The 15,098-nt window shown below is 49.0% G+C and overlaps 1 protein-coding gene and 1 long non-coding RNA gene across 4 annotated transcripts in view; one reads left to right on the forward strand and one right to left on the reverse strand.

Moving 5' to 3' along the window:
• GNAO1 (G protein subunit alpha o1) overlaps positions 1-15,098 on the forward strand; it is a 116,870-nt gene that overhangs the window by 37,037 nt on the left and 64,735 nt on the right. For all 3 annotated transcript variants that reach the window (XM_042886055.1, XM_042886054.1, XM_042886053.1), the window contains exon 3: positions 6,278-6,419. In XM_042886055.1, coding sequence (XP_042741989.1) covers positions 6,278-6,419 — 142 coding nt within the window. The remainder of the gene's footprint in view (positions 1-6,277; positions 6,420-15,098) is intronic.
• LOC122188052 lies at positions 973-9,696 on the reverse strand. The gene is made up of 3 exons (XR_006181464.1): positions 9,307-9,696; positions 3,968-5,078; positions 973-2,070 (listed from the first exon to the last, which is right to left on the reverse strand). It is a non-coding gene; the product is annotated as an uncharacterized LOC122188052 (long non-coding RNA).

A 15,098-nucleotide genomic window follows, 5' to 3' on the forward strand; every position in this document is an offset into this window, starting at 1 on the left:
AACAGTAAAACTAAGAGCTGATTCAGACAAGCCACAGGACTGTAGGGACACAGCACCACGTTGGCAGTTTTCTTTGGTGTGCATCTTTCTGGTTCTTATCTGATTTAAAAAGGAAATGAAGAGTGTTCTGCCTATGCTTTATACACTCATTGGGTACAGAGGTTTGGGGCAGATGCCATATCAGGTCCCTGCATGCCCAGAACACAGTTGTTAGCTCGTGTCTGTTCACCATAGGCAGAGCTACAACAGGAGCGACGTTCATTCTGAGCAGCCATGTGGGAGTTCCAAGTAACATCACTTGTGGCTTTTTGGCCAGCAGCAGAGGTACGGAAGCACATGCCTGACCTTAATCAGACCTTGTGAAGGCATCAATTCCTTACATGCATCCTTATCAGACACATATTTTGCCTTAGGAGAGCAAGAAGGCTTCTGTCCTGGTTCATGCAATTTTCGCAGTTCTTCTGAACAGGGATAAGCAAAACGTATCCAGGGCTGCAGTCTGGCAGCACGTCTCAGTCTCCTGATGGATTTGCTTATTTTTTAACATGAACCAGCTGGTTAGTTGCAATAACATCTTTGCATGCAAGAAATACCTCAGTGATAAGTATTTAGTTTTGCGTGACCATAAGGTATTTCCTCCAGAAAGGAGATCATCCCCAGCTGGGATTTTATCAGAGCTCCATCCATGTTTCTTGGATGGGCATTAAGAATCCAGGTTGAAAAAGTTAAGCTTTCTCAAATGAGCACTGCTTGGCCCCAGGGTGGCCCCGACGAAGGAGTTTGTTTTACTTTTCAAAAGCAGGCATGGAGGCAAACAGGCATCTTGACCTCCATCTCAGAGCTCTTGCAGGATTGGGATGCACAGGGTGTCATTCCACAGCCGGGGTGGAAGAGGTGTGTTGTGAAAGATCTGTACCCTGCCATGGGTGTCTGCGCTGTGCTGCTGCAGCCTTTCACACACAAGGTCACGGGCATCTGCGTTCATTTATTTTAACATAATCCAGGAGTTTTTAATCGCATTTCAGGCTATTAAATGAGTGAGAACAAAATCACTGGAATTTAGCTTCATAACTCTCCTGTAAACAAACTTTTTTAACCTCATGTTAAGATAAAAATCAATTTAAGAAATAGCTGATTATGTCCAGCAGAAAAATTTCCATCAGAGTTTGATCAACCCTTTCCCTTCCCTGTATATTAAAGTAAGATGTTTGCATTCTTATTTTTCCCCATTTGCAAACAAGGCTTGCAGTTTGCTTCTTTTTTCCTTTCGTTCAACCTCTGCCCACCCTCACCAGAACCTGATATGAAACACAAAGGCAGGGCACTGCCAGCTGAAGCCCTGCAGCCTCCTTACAGATAACTGCAGCCTTGCAGGTGAAGCTCATTGCTGTCTGAAAGCTATGCAGTGACCTTTAACTGCCTTAATTTGTTCAGATGAAGATGAAGAGCAAGAACTGAATTGATAGGAACTGGACCGTTCATTTGCAAGGTGTTTGCTCACCGTAGACTTCTACTGTAATAATCTCCTGGCGATTTCTTGCCCAGTTTTATTCAAGTAAATCACTGTCATTTTAGGGATGTGCCCTGATACGGGGAAACTTCATTCAGCTGGGAACATCCTGCTGATGGAAAGTAAATCGTCATAGGCAGAACAGAAACAGTATGGGATTTATTTTCTTTGCTAGGTCATTGGAAGGCTCCACGTATGTCTTTTGCAGTGATGCAGGCAGTTTGAAGCCACACAAGCAGGAAGTCAGCAGGAAGCATTTCAGCAGTTTTTGCTTGAGGTTTTGGAGCAGTTACAAAGTCCAGGAGATGCGGCAGGGCTGTGACAGCAGGAACAGCCTGCACACAAACTAGCTTTCAGGAGCTCCGTGCTCCATACCTGGTACATATCCACTTCTCCTTGAGAGCCCGTGGAGGACAGGTACTGTGAGATGGGAAAAAGGTGTAGACATGGTGTCTGTCTTCCTTAAATACAGAGGAAGAAAAGAGGAGTAAAAGAGGTTAAAGTTTGGTCAACTTCTAGAAGCTTCCAAGGGAATTGAGCTGCAATCAGTTTGTAAGCACCTAGGAAATAAAAGGGCAGATGATTGACATCCTGCATGGATTATTCAAAAATGAGGCACATTAAACTGATCTCATTTCCTATTTTGGTAGGGAGTGGGACAGGAATAGTTCATAGAATCATGGAATCATAGAACATAGAATGAAAAGGGTTGAAAAGGAGCACAGTGCTCATCCAGCTCCAACCCCCTGCTGTGTGCAGGTCACCAACCAGCAGCCCAGGCTGCCCAGAGCCACATCCAGCCTGGCCTTGAATGCCTGCAGGGATGGGGCATCCACAGCCTCCTTGGGCAACCTGTGCCAGTGCCTCACCACCCTCTGGGGGAAAAACTTCCTCCTAACATCCAACCTAAACCTCCCCTGTCTCAGTTTAAAACCATTCCCCCTTGTCCTATCACTGCCCACCCTCACAAACAGCCGTTCCCCCTCCTGTTTATAGGCTCCCTTCAAGGACTGGAAGGCCACAATGAGGTCTCCCTGCAGCCTTGTCTTTTTAAAGCCAAGCAAGCCCAGTTCCCTCAGCCTTTCTTCGTAGGAGAGGTGCTCCAGATGGACAAATGTTCCCCCAGCACTGACCTGGGTGAACTGAATTCTGGCTTGGATCATTCCTCAGCTTGAGATGCAGCCCTGCTGTGCTGGAGGGACTGTGTGCTCCATCCAGAGCTGCCCTTTCCCAGCTGCTGGGTCGCCACATGTCAGCAGAGACATGCAGCGAAGTGATCTAGGGCTTTGCTTCTTTAATACGTCCATTTTTTGGTGAGAGGCTGAAGGCGCGTGAGTGCTTTGTTGAATGGAAGCCAAGGCGATTCTCTATGCAAGATGCAACCCCTGTTTTCAAGTATTTCATTTATTTTGCAATTAAGCAATAATCACTGAGGCACTGGGCGTTTCTTCAGGATTAATGACTTGCCGTGGGGTGGCAGAAGATCTGCTCTGCAGTGGAGCCCTTCTCCCCAGCAAATACCTGTCTGTTAATGGCATCCTAAAATGAGTATGACAATATAATGTGCAAACATATGGACTTTATGTCAGTGGCTGATGGATAGGAAGTAGGCATTGATAGGTACATTAGACAGGTTGATTCAGTTGTCTCGCGCCATTCCGTTCAGCGCATGCTGTTTCATTAATCACTTGATGAATGAAATGGCTTTTTAATTGCTTAGAATCGCTTTCAAAAATTACATCATTGTCTCCCCCCCACAGCAACCCCCGGGATCCTCTTAAATCCTTTTCCTTCCTCTGCCCTGGGAAGAACAGGCTCTCATGTGGCAGAAAGGAGCCTCCCTACAGCAGCTTCCTTTGTATTTCAGACACAGAAAAATATACTAGCCATTTAGAAAACAGAGAATTCACATTTTTAGCGCTGAAAATCCTCAGTTCCTGCTAATTTGCAAGTTGCTTAAGGACTGGCCCACCCTGCCTGAACCTTTAACAACTTGACAGTCATAATGCCCTGCTCTTTTCTGTTAGTTCCTTTGCATTTTTAGTGGTCACAGTATCCAGAACCCATTGCTGCTTGCATGCTGAAGCACACAAGCTGGATTCATAGAATTATAGAATCATAGAACCATCAAATGGCCTGGGTTGAAAAGGACCACAATCATCATCTGATCCCAACCCCCCTGCTGTGTGCAGGTCACCAACCAGCAGCCCAGGCTGCCCAGAGCCACATCCAGCCTGGCCTCGAATGCCTGCAGGGATGGGGCATCCACAGCCTCCTTGGGCAGCCTGTTCCAGTGTGGATTAAGCCTCTCCCTAACAGTGTACCTCCCCAGGGTGGTCCCATAGGCAGTAAGGCACAGTTCTGCAGAAAGGTAAATCCCAAGCAGTTGAGTGGCAGCGAGAACGTTCCCAAAGAACCATTGGAAAAGCCGCCAGAGGAGCCCAGCGATCGACTCACCGAGGCAAGCAAGAAGAAAAACATTTGCTAAGAGCATATAGGAAAATAAACCAGTTCACAGTGTCCTAGTAGTCTTTGGAACAGCACTAGTCAGTGGGGATTCGCTCGCTCCAATCTTAGGTAATGTGCTCACTGCATGATTGATTAATCCGTAGGTACTTCCTACGGCAGAACTTCAATACTGGCATCAGCTGCGCTGCTTTTAGTCGTCGTGGCTGCCTTCCCAGAGAAATTTCACAGAGGAACAATCGAGTTTTTTTCCTCCGTGTTCTTTTATGCCCCGTTTCAAAGCAATGCTTTTATGCCCGCGCTTTGAACGCGTTGCCCCGTCAGCAGGATGTTCACTGAGGGATACCAGAGCCGCTCTGCACTGCTTGGTTCTGCCTCCTGAGAGCAGGGAACCCTGTGATGTGGCAGGGAATTGGGAAACATGGAGCACTTAGAAACACAGGGTGTTTAGATGTGGAAGCGTTGGGCAGCAATTTCACGGCACGAGGCCTTCTCTGAGTTGCCCAGAGCCAACATTCCGCCCTCCGTACCCCAGAATCCCACCCCAAAACAGCCAAACACAAGGAGTGAATTATCTCTGGTGGTGTTTTTTCTGAATACCCACAGGGTCCCTCCTATGCAGAGCTCACAGAGGAGCAGGGGCTCTACTGAACTCCTGAGGGGCTGGTGCAGACCCTGTGCTTTGTGCCAGTCATAACTCCTCAGGCTTGACTGCAACTTTTGGCAAAGCAGACATTCCCAGAAGCTATTAGAGAGCGTCCAAGGAGGGCTGTGAGATGGAGAAAGGTCTGGAGAGCATGGAGAGCGAGGAGCACCGAGGGCCCTCAGTCTGTTAGGGTCAGTGCCATGGTGGGAAAGCAGGGGGTTGGTCACTGGTGTTAGAAAGCCTTTCGGTGAGGTTCACATCATGGCAAGTAGCTGTCGTTGTGCTTGTATCAGCCTTGTTCTTCATGTAGTCATCTGTTAATAACACGAGGCTGGCATCCAACTCTGCTCTTCATGCCATCCCAGCACTGTATCTATTGCACTCTTGCATATGATCCTTGCTTGCTCTTCTTCTCCCTGGGGGAGATGCCAGCTCTGGTCGGTTTGTGTATGTGATCTAGAAAAAAAAAGAGAGTCGCATTATAGACAGGATGCTGGGTTCTATTAGTGAACGTATCCGTTACTGAAGGACTGTACGTTGTCCAGTGAGATCTGCAGATGAGAAAGGAAGAACTTCATTTTGGCTAAGCAGATCATCCTCTCTGCTAATATCTAAGAGACAGGATCATAACTTATGTCTTCACTGGGAAGAATTGCTGTCAAGCACAATTAGCTCTGTGAACTCGAGCCATTCTCTGGGCACGCCCTGGCTTAGTCCTTGAGTTTTAGAGATGAGGCACCAGTCTTCCACCCTGCCCATGGCAATGTCATGCTACGAAACACAGGGATGTGTTTCCTGTGTCCAGCAGGCCAGCTGTGTGTCTACAGATAGGACCCAGCCTATAATGGCACACGTCTCATAATCTCATTTCCTATTCATGCTTGCCTGAACCCAGGCAGCTGCTTAGCGCATTTTGCACAGGGGAAGTGATGCTGGCAGCAGGTCCAGCCAGGCTGCAAGGACTCAGCCCATCAGCTGGTTCTGACAGCACTGACAGACTGACGGAGCATCCAACACGCGGAGCTGCAGGACGTGGGCTTCACTCCTGCAGTGCTTCCTGAGGGATACATAACGTGCCTCCAGGCTGCAGAGCTCCCAGCACTGCCTGGGAAGGCATGAAGGCCTGGGAAGATGTCAGGTGCTACATTTATCCATGGCTGTGGCATGGATAAATGCACAGAGGGGGATTTTGACCCACTCCTTTCGGAAGGCACCCAGGAGTTACTATGAAAAGGACTAGACAAAAAATAGTTTTCTGTCTTTTTTTTTTTCTCAGTAGTTAAGACCTGATCTGTTGGTCGTTGTAAGCAGGGAATATACTTCCATAGGCTTTGTCAGAAAAGATAAGGTAGGACCTGGAAGCCTCCTGCAAACAGGAGGTGAGGTCCAGCACTCACGGTACTGCTGGGTGCAGGGACAGCCTGCACCGGCCCTACATGAGACCTTGGCAGAGAGCAGAAGGGATGTTAATTGCAGGCACTGGGCTCAGATGCATTAGTGGTAAGCAGCCAGAAGAGTTTGAAAAGAAATGATGACTAAATTAAGTGAATCAAGCTGCCAGATGTGCTCTTCAGACGAGCACAGTTCTGTTTTCACTGTCTCCCCCACTGAATGACATTCTCAATAGGTTTTTGTCCTCTCTACTTTCTCTTCAGGATCATCCATGAGGATGGCTTCTCTGGAGAAGATGTGAAGCAGTACAAGCCAGTGGTCTACAGCAACACTATACAGTCTCTGGCAGCTATTGTACGTGCCATGGATACCTTGGGCATCGAATACGGTGACAAGGAACGAAGGGTGAGTTAAAATCTCCACTTCTTGGTACAAAGAGCTGAGAACTGGGACACTCCTCAGCACAAACAAAACATGTCTGCACAATCTGAAAGTCTTCGGGTGGAAAAGAAGTGAGGGGAAATGTTTACATTATTGTTACATGCCCCTTGCATGGAGTTTTTAAAGAAATAGGTGCATAGGTGCAATTACACGTGACGTAACAGCTAAGGTAGGAAGTGTCACAACAACCTGGCACTGGCCAGGCCACGTGAAAAATAATTCTGTTCATCTAAGGGCAGTGAAGTGAGAGGTACTGATAGATCTGAGGAAAGAGAGAGAAGATGTGTCCTGTCTGCTGTCTGTGCACGGGGTGCGTGTGGGAATGTCTCAGGGAGAAGTCCTGCTGCTCTTCAAATCCCTTCCACCAGCTGCTAATATAGGAAGGCTTTTAGAATGAACTGCACTTAGCAGGGACTTGACTGACTTTTACTCGCATCTCTGCCATTCAAGCGTGCCCAAACAGCAATCTTGCATGCAAACAGGACGATCTGTTACTTCACTGAGGCTTTTACAGGCAGGATCTTAGGTAGCAGTGTCCATGTAAGTCCATCAGAATAACAGTTTGATGTCTGGCAGCCTTGTGAGGCCACGCACCTAAGCAAGCCAGACCTTTCCCCATTGCTCCTCTGTTGTTTTAACTAGCTCCCTATTTTTAAACAGTCTCCTTTACCAGCTGCCTGTGCTATCCTTTGCCTTTCCTTCCTGCATTTCTAGATCAAAGCAAACTCACAAGGCACTAGAGAAGTCTAGATCAGTCTTTTTGCAGAAAGCAACGCTACTTGCTTTCACTGGAAATGTAACCATTTCAGTTACAAGACCTGTTAAGGGCAAAGTCCTGTATGCCACTGAGTTTATCGTGGCTATTTTTAGGAAGCTATCAAATGACAGATGTATTACATACCTCAAACTCCTTATCTAAGAGTTGATAATAAAAGCATTTGCTGGAAGGGATGCCAAAATCCTGCTGTGGTGCTGCTGTATAAAGAGGTGCCTTATGTCTCCCAGTCGCAAAGGGGTGTTTTGATTTCTTTGCACTGAGGGATCTTTCCCACAGGAACCCTAAATCCTGGAGGCTCCTTCATCCCAAACGCAGCAATGATACAATAATGGAGTTCTTGTGCGCTTGCCGAGAACTAATGCTGATGGCTTTCAAACTGACTACATTAATCTGTTGATTACTCAGTGACTCAGCTCTCAGCAAGGCAACGTATCGTGCCTCAGTAAAAACCTATGTCCAGGAAAACAGAAACAAATCATTCCCCGTGTCTGATAGTCTGATGTCTGTGGCAGACAGCTTTAAATTGTAAATTCTCTTTTCCCTGTTTAATGCCTGAAATCCTAATTCTAGAGGGGGGGAATTCAGCACTGCCCGAGTGCCAGGCTTGCAAAACAGGGGGCATAGATGGGGAGAGCTGTTATCAGAATGCCAGAATGAGGGGAAGGGCACTGGGCTGCGTGGAATGTCACGTCCATTCATGTTCCTATGGAAAAGATTTGGAGTATCTTCTCCTTTTGTAGACATAATACAAAGGAGAGCAGAGAAGCCAAGCCTGCCTGCCATGGTCTTCCACTTGCTCCTTTCTTTTAGTCAACCTCCACAGAAAGTTGCTGGTATTAGCAGCAAATACAATTTATTTTAATCTCACGGCTTCTGCTACCCCACTTTTGTTATTAATACACAGCTGCTGTAGAGGCCATTAAACAGGCGATTTGTTGAGCATTATGCTGCACAGTTCATCCCTTTTCAAGCAAAGCTTTTCTATTTTAAAAGTCATTCCGCAGCCAAGGGTTTCCGATGCAAATCTTTTTGTGAGGGATTTTCCCTACTCATCACTTAAGCCTCCAGGAAAAGAGACCTGGCCAAGGGGAGCAGGGGCTGGGGCTGCTCCCAGGTGACTCGGAGCAAGGCAGCAGAGGACATGGGGCCGGGGACTGTCTGGCTCCTACAAAGCCCCCCAGACTTCAGGGGAGATGCATCTCCCCCTTATTCCCTCACAGTGTTACCCAGACCATGCTCAGATCCAGGTGAAAAACAGCCTCACTCTCCCCTCTGTAATAGATGTGAATTGGATGCTCTGTGCTTTTGCTATTGAGGAAAAGTGACCAAGCCCTCTCTTACACATCTCCTTGTTCTGCTGCCCTTAATTATCCCTCTGGTATTTAGTCTAGAGGGAGTGCAAGGCTGGGGGAAAATCTGGGCTAAACCTCCTTGCTTCCGTCAGCCACACAGTGACCAAAATAGGAAGCAGGAGCTGAAAAGACAAAACTAACCACAAAAAAGTCTCGCTGACCCACTCTGCTGATAAGGGCCTGCCTGCAGGTTGGGTACAGAGCTGTGCAGGATCTCACTGTTAGGCTGGTCCTTGCTCGCAAGAAGATGTTCTCTTTCAGGTGACTTTTGGGGCTGCCCTCCTCTTCCCTCCCTCACCAGAAGGACTGAGGATGCTGCGCAGCCACTGCTGCCTCCCCATAGGAACGAAGCAGTGTGTGGGAGAGACCCTCTCTCATAAGACCTGCTCCTCTTTCAGCCTTTCTCTCCTTGTCAGATGCAAAGACCAGCCGGCCTCTCCCATTAAGAGCAGAGCCAGCTTTCTTGCCCCTCCCTGAGGCGCACTGCGGTTACCATCATTCACATTTTTGGGCAGAGAAGACACACAAAGGCAGGACATTTCTCAAGAGGTGGGAAAAGCCAAGCAAAAAGGAAATCCCGTGCTATTTCCACAGCCTGCCCTGTTGCCGGGGAGATGTTGGCTTGCTCAGAAAGGCGTGCTGTTGCCTGGAGTGGCCCATGTGCTGCTGGAAAGTAAGGGTGGGGGGAAAGAGAGGGCACAGAGAACTCAGGGAGACTCACACGAGTTCTGCTGGAGGCTCTGTTTCCTGAAAGCTGCCTCTTCCGTGTCCCATGAACATATTTTCCTCCTTTGTCACCTTGCAGTCCCTCGAGTCCCTGAAAGCACAACATCTTGCCTTGGTCAGTGATCCCAGTAAAATAACAGCAGAGAAAGACGATCTTTGCACAGCAAGAGCAATGGCCCCAGAAGCAGGGGCTGTTTTCCCATAGTCATACTACTAATATAGGTAGCATTTAGACCAGAGACAAAATAACCTTCTATCAAGGCTATCACGGGTTGCTCCCGCAGACAGAATTTGGCTTGGAAGAGCCTTCCATTTAAAAAAGGCTATAGAGCTGGAGCTGCCAAGCCTTCGTGCAGAATTTACTCAGAGTAAGTTTGTAGGTCTGTACTCCTTTCCAACCTGGGTAATTACAGCAGAAAACTGGCAATTCGTTTACGGTTAAAATGTGATCTGGGAGCTGGCACTGCCTGCGTTTTGACTATTTATAGGGCAGCAGTAGTAGCTGTAACTGATAGTCAGGATCCCGGTCTGCTACGGACATGTAATGGTGCTGGAAAGCAGGAGGAGGTCCTGGGTTTGTGAAGAAGGGGGCTGATGCCCACTCAGTAGAAAGAGAAGAGATGGGGACTCAGATAGAAACAGCCTAGAAAGTGGAACAGCAGTGCAGTGAGTGACTGATTGCACCGAATCCTCCATCCCCAGAGGTGGATCCAACCTGCCTTTCTTCCAGCAGAACCCTATCAAGCACCATGTGAGCTCTAAGATCCAGAGCTTCCTTCCCCCTTTACTTCCCCAGGGTGGCCTAGCGAATGCGTTTTTGGTTGAAATTCCTGTATAAAAGCCCTTTTGCAATAGAGCTGAAAGGAGGCAGGGGAGGGTAGGTGCTGAGCTGGGGCCGTGCCACCTTGCCAAGCACTCTGTGCTGATGTTTCACACGCTGGTCCTGCTTTGGGATGAGAGCTGTTGTGTTGGCATTGCAGTGTGTTCACCCTCACTCAGAAGTAAGCATTGAGCTGCTTTTTGGAGTCTCTGTGAAGCTGTGGGCTGGTGGTAGTGAGTGGCAGCAGCAGGGGGTGATGGATGGTCAGCCCCTCTGCCAAACACAGAGCACTCAGAAAGCAGAGCCTAAATAACACATTTCTAGAGGAAAAAAAAGAAGTATTTGGATACCCTTCAGCACCCGAAGTGAGCCAGATGAGGAGGGCTGGTGCAATCACACCTCAAAATGCCATTCGCATCTGCCTTGTTGGTGAATGCTTGGCACCAGTCAGGCACAGAACATTGCTGACACTTATCCCAGTTCTGAGATCAGCCTTACAGCCCACACAATGATACCAGTGACCAGAGTAGATGCCATTAATTAACATCAGTCTTTTTTAATTTTAATTTTCTTTTGAAGAAAAAGAGGGTAAGTAATGTCTCAGGGTAATGATGATAGGAAGACCACAGTCATTTAGCCCCAGCATCAAGATTTATATTGAATCTAATCACATCTTTCACCACCTAGGGAGAGTTTTTAAGAGGATGGTGCCTGAGTCGTCCCAGAGAGACACAGGGAAATACTGGAGGGACAAAGCAGTGGGCACAGATGTCAGGAAAAGGATCTCTGATCAGATCAGGTTCAGATATAGAATGCTGTTCCACTCCTGTCTGTGCATTCAGGGGCTGGGGGACCTCTCCTGCAGGGCCATCCAGCCCCAGAGGAGTTAAAATGTGGGCAGTGAAAATAGGGAGGGAAAAGTGGGGAGCGAAAATAGGAAATACCCAAATAGGTTTGTAAGTTATGGGTATTGCCACCAGGATACACTCAGATACTCTGGGCTCCTTGTTTGATGTTCGTCTGGTGGCCAGCACTATCTTCAGGTGCTCACTCGTCTTCAGAGCTGGTTTTTTTTTTTTTTGGTCTTTCTGCTTTCAGTTGCTATTTTAGGCTTGGTTTCAGGGTGACAAAGAACACCAGCCATCCAATGGATATGGTAGAACAAGAGGTAATGGCCTCAAGTTGCACCAGGGGAGATTCAGGTGGGATATTAGGAAATATTTCTTCTCCAGATGAGTGAGGCAGTGGCACAGCTGCCCAGGGAGGTGGGGGATTCACCATCCCTGGAGGTGTTCAAGAGCTGTGGAGATGTGGCACTGAGGGATGTGGTGGGGTGGGTTGGGATTGGGTTAGATGATCGTAGAGGCATTTTCCAGCCTTAACAATTCTGTGTTTCTATCATCCCCACATCTCCAGCGCTGTGCAACATCCTTACCCACTGTGAAAATGTAGAACCTGTGCTGCAGGGAGGTTTGTCTGTCCTGTTCCTGGCTTGCAGGCTCTTTCTTTTCACCAAGAGGTCTCTGCATTTGATTCTGCTTTTTGGATGATGCAGGGAGTATTTTTAGTTTGAAAAGGAGGAAAAAAAAGCAACACGCCACCTCTTCCTTTGGAAGGAGGGCTGCTGTTGTGCAATTTGTTGTTCAGATGCAGCTGCAGCTAGTGCTGCCAATGGGACTGTGACAGGGAAGCACGAGGGTGCGAGAGGCCATGGGCTGTGACACCAGTGCTGCGTTAATGACAGCGCGTTGCTGCTTCTGTGCCACATGGTGCTGCTGGAAGGCGACTTCTGCGAGACCTCCTGCAGAGGCCCTGGTGGGACAGCACAAAACTGATCATTGAGAGAGCTCTGTCACAGGAGCACAGCAGGAGCAGAGCTCCAGGGGGTGAGCATGGCCCCACTGCCTGCCCAGGGGCTCCATGGGCTGAGGTTAAACACACAGTGCAGCAGAAGCTCTGAAGATGCTTGCTTGTTCCCAGCTCTGCGGCTGGCAAGGCACTGAACTGCTCCCAGAAAGTCCCCCCTCCCAACCTTTGGGCTGAATTCAGCTGCATGTGGTGCGGGTGCCCTGCGCAGGTACGTCTGCAAGTCATTTCTCCCAGCAGGGCTGCAGATAGCGACAAACGACTCAGCACATTTCCAATATATGTCAGTTATTAAGTGGATTTATTTCCATCTCTTTGGGGAAGCATTGGAAAGCGCTGCTGAGTCACACTGCTTACTCACCGCTTTTAAAGTACCATTTGAAATATTTGTTTTCCGAATGCCTTCCATGATGTTCCTATTATTTGAATGTCTCCAGATGTAAAACGAAAACATTTATACAGGGCATCCCTGGCCTTTAACAGATCTCTGGTGTGTAACTAGGGGAAAAGCATCAAACAAATGTCTTGGGAAAGGATCGCTCCTTTGGCTCTGCCATTGGGTGTTTACTCAGCACTGCAGCAAGGGACAGTGTGGGTTCTGCTCTGGAGCAGCCTGCGGCTTCCCAGCAGCACAGGGTTGGGAGGGAGGGAGAGAGGAGAGCCTGCAGCAGGACTGGGGCAGCACTGGTGCCTCCTGCGGTCCTCCTGGGCACCATGCCCATCTGTCCCCTTCTGAGCTCCTGCTGAGCTCCCAGAGTCACAATATGAGCCTGAGGAGTTAATGACCTGCACACGGGTTGTGTTGGGCTGTTAATCAGTGTTGTGTGCATGGGTAACAGCTGAGGACTCCCTGCCCCTTTGTGCCACGGTCCCCATCCCACCCCAGCCCCACCACCAGGGGTGATGCTGGCACTATGTCCAGGGAAGATCATGCCTGCCAGCTTTGCGCAGGTTTCCTCCTTCCTGCTGCACTGGACATTCCTCATGGTGGTAGGAATCTCTGTTCCATAGAACCATCGAATCATAAAGGTTGGAAAAGGACTCTAAGGCCCCCAAATCTGACCCTAGCCCACCCCCTCCATGCCCACTGACTGCATCCATCAGTGCCACATCCCCACAGTCCTGGAACACCCCTAGGGATGGGGACTCCCCCACCTCCCTGGTCAGCTGTGCCACTGACTCACTGCTCTTTTGGAGAAGAATTTTTCCCTTTATCCAACCTGAGCCTCCCCTGGTGCAACTTGACCATTACCTCTCACCCTATCTCTGTTACCTGCGGGCTGAGGCTGACCCTCATCTGTACAACTTCCCTTCTGGGAGCTGTAGAGAGTGGAAAGGCCTCCTCTGAACCTTCTTTCCTCCATCCCTGTTGGGTTAGGCTGCCCCAGCACAGCCCAGCCTTGTGGTCATCCAAGCCTCACAGCCAGAGACAGCAATGGGAAGCAGGGAGCATCTTCTGAGTCCAGGAGAATGCTCCACTTGCCAGTTTTATTGAGTTTTTATTTGAAGTAATGAGAGCTTTTAGAGCCAGTAGACAATATTCCAGGCACCAATGGAACATACTTCTTAGCAGGAAAAGATCCCTGTAGTCCAGCAAGTTTGATATCATCCTGTGAAGTTATGAATTGTTCTCTTCCAAGAGAGAACCAGGTTCCATCTCCATTCCTCCCTTCTTCGTTTCATCACATCTGTGTACTTTTTTTCTCTTAGGCAGTGCAGGTTTTGGCAACGCAACCTGCCTGGAGGCGCAGCCTGACATTTCTGTGGATGCCAGAAACAGGGGAATTTTAGGCTAGGTTTTCCTCTCTGAATTTCAGTTTCAGTAATCACTATTCATACAGCAAATTCTCCATTGGCACTGCTGAATTAACATGTTCTGTGCTCTGGTCTCATCTTCAGCATATAGTTGAATAGCAGCTACAGTGTTCCTTTTCTGGTGGCTGCTGCCCTTGCTTGAATCCCTTAGATTTTAGAGATGACCCCCCCAGGACACACAGGTTTATCAGCAAGTCCCAGCTCTGCATCACTGCCTTCTTGTTTTTTTTGGGTGGCTTCCTTGCTGGCTCCTACCAGTGAGCACCTTTAACAGTGAACTGCCAGTCTGCTGCTCAAGGGTGCTGCAGTGACACAACTGCAGGCTGCTTCATTCCATGTGCTCCAGAGGCAGAAGCTGTAGGCAGACTCAAAAGACCACATTCACCATGACAATGGGTCGCAAGCCAAGTGCAGGCTGGTCTTGTGATGAGTGAATGGGCAGAAATCCTCGTTTCCTCTGCTTCCACTCTGAGAACAAAACCTTGGGGAAGGATGCAGGATGGCGAAGGCTGCAGGATGGCTCATGGCAGCATGCTGGGTTCTTCAGAGCTCTGTGGCTCAGTTCTTTGGGTCACTGTGGGCCAAGAGAGGAGGATCTTGTATTCCTTGCTGGCTATCGAGGCAGAAAGTGTGCTCACATGACATCCCCAGCCTGCAGCCCCAAGCTGTGCTGCTCACAGCCTGTCTCACAGCCCGAGCACTTCAGCATTCAGGCCAAAAGCTGAGATGGGCTCTGGGCCACGAGGTTTCAGAAACCAAGAGGAGCCAGGCCCAGACTACACCTCCGCTCGTTTTGCAGCTCTGGGCTGCTGAAGGCACAGGCATTTTGCCACACTGAGTCACCCCTCCCTTGGACAGACCCCTTTTGCTTGCTCCCCTCTTCTCATCAGCCGAGCTGTATGGTGCATTGGCCCTGGTACATGAGCATCCTGGCCAGCAGGCACAGCTCCCTGCTCAAGTTGCTCAGCTGCAGTGCCCAAAGTTCTGGGCAGATGAGCCCCCGGCCCTGGGGCCATGCTGCTGTCAGCATGCATTGCAGCTGCCTTTATCCCAGCCCGTCCAAGGGCACAAAGGTCTGAAGCGGTGGACAGGCTGTGGCACCATGCCCCTTTTCTCCTTCGCCATCAACTCTGTATTGGACAAGCAGGCAGCAAATAAACAGGGCTGGTGGGGAGGGGCAGCCTGTCACTGTGCACTGTCATTGCCTTGAAATCCTCCAAGATACCCTCAGGGATTTGTTCCAGCACCAGTGAGCCTTCAGTGACCCTTAAGGAAGAGAATTGAGC

Source organism: Lagopus leucura, unplaced genomic scaffold (genome assembly GCF_019238085.1).
Source record: "Lagopus leucura isolate 7727_CA_CO unplaced genomic scaffold, USGS_WTPT01 Super-Scaffold_100054, whole genome shotgun sequence".
Lineage (NCBI taxonomy): Eukaryota > Metazoa > Chordata > Aves > Galliformes > Phasianidae > Lagopus > Lagopus leucura.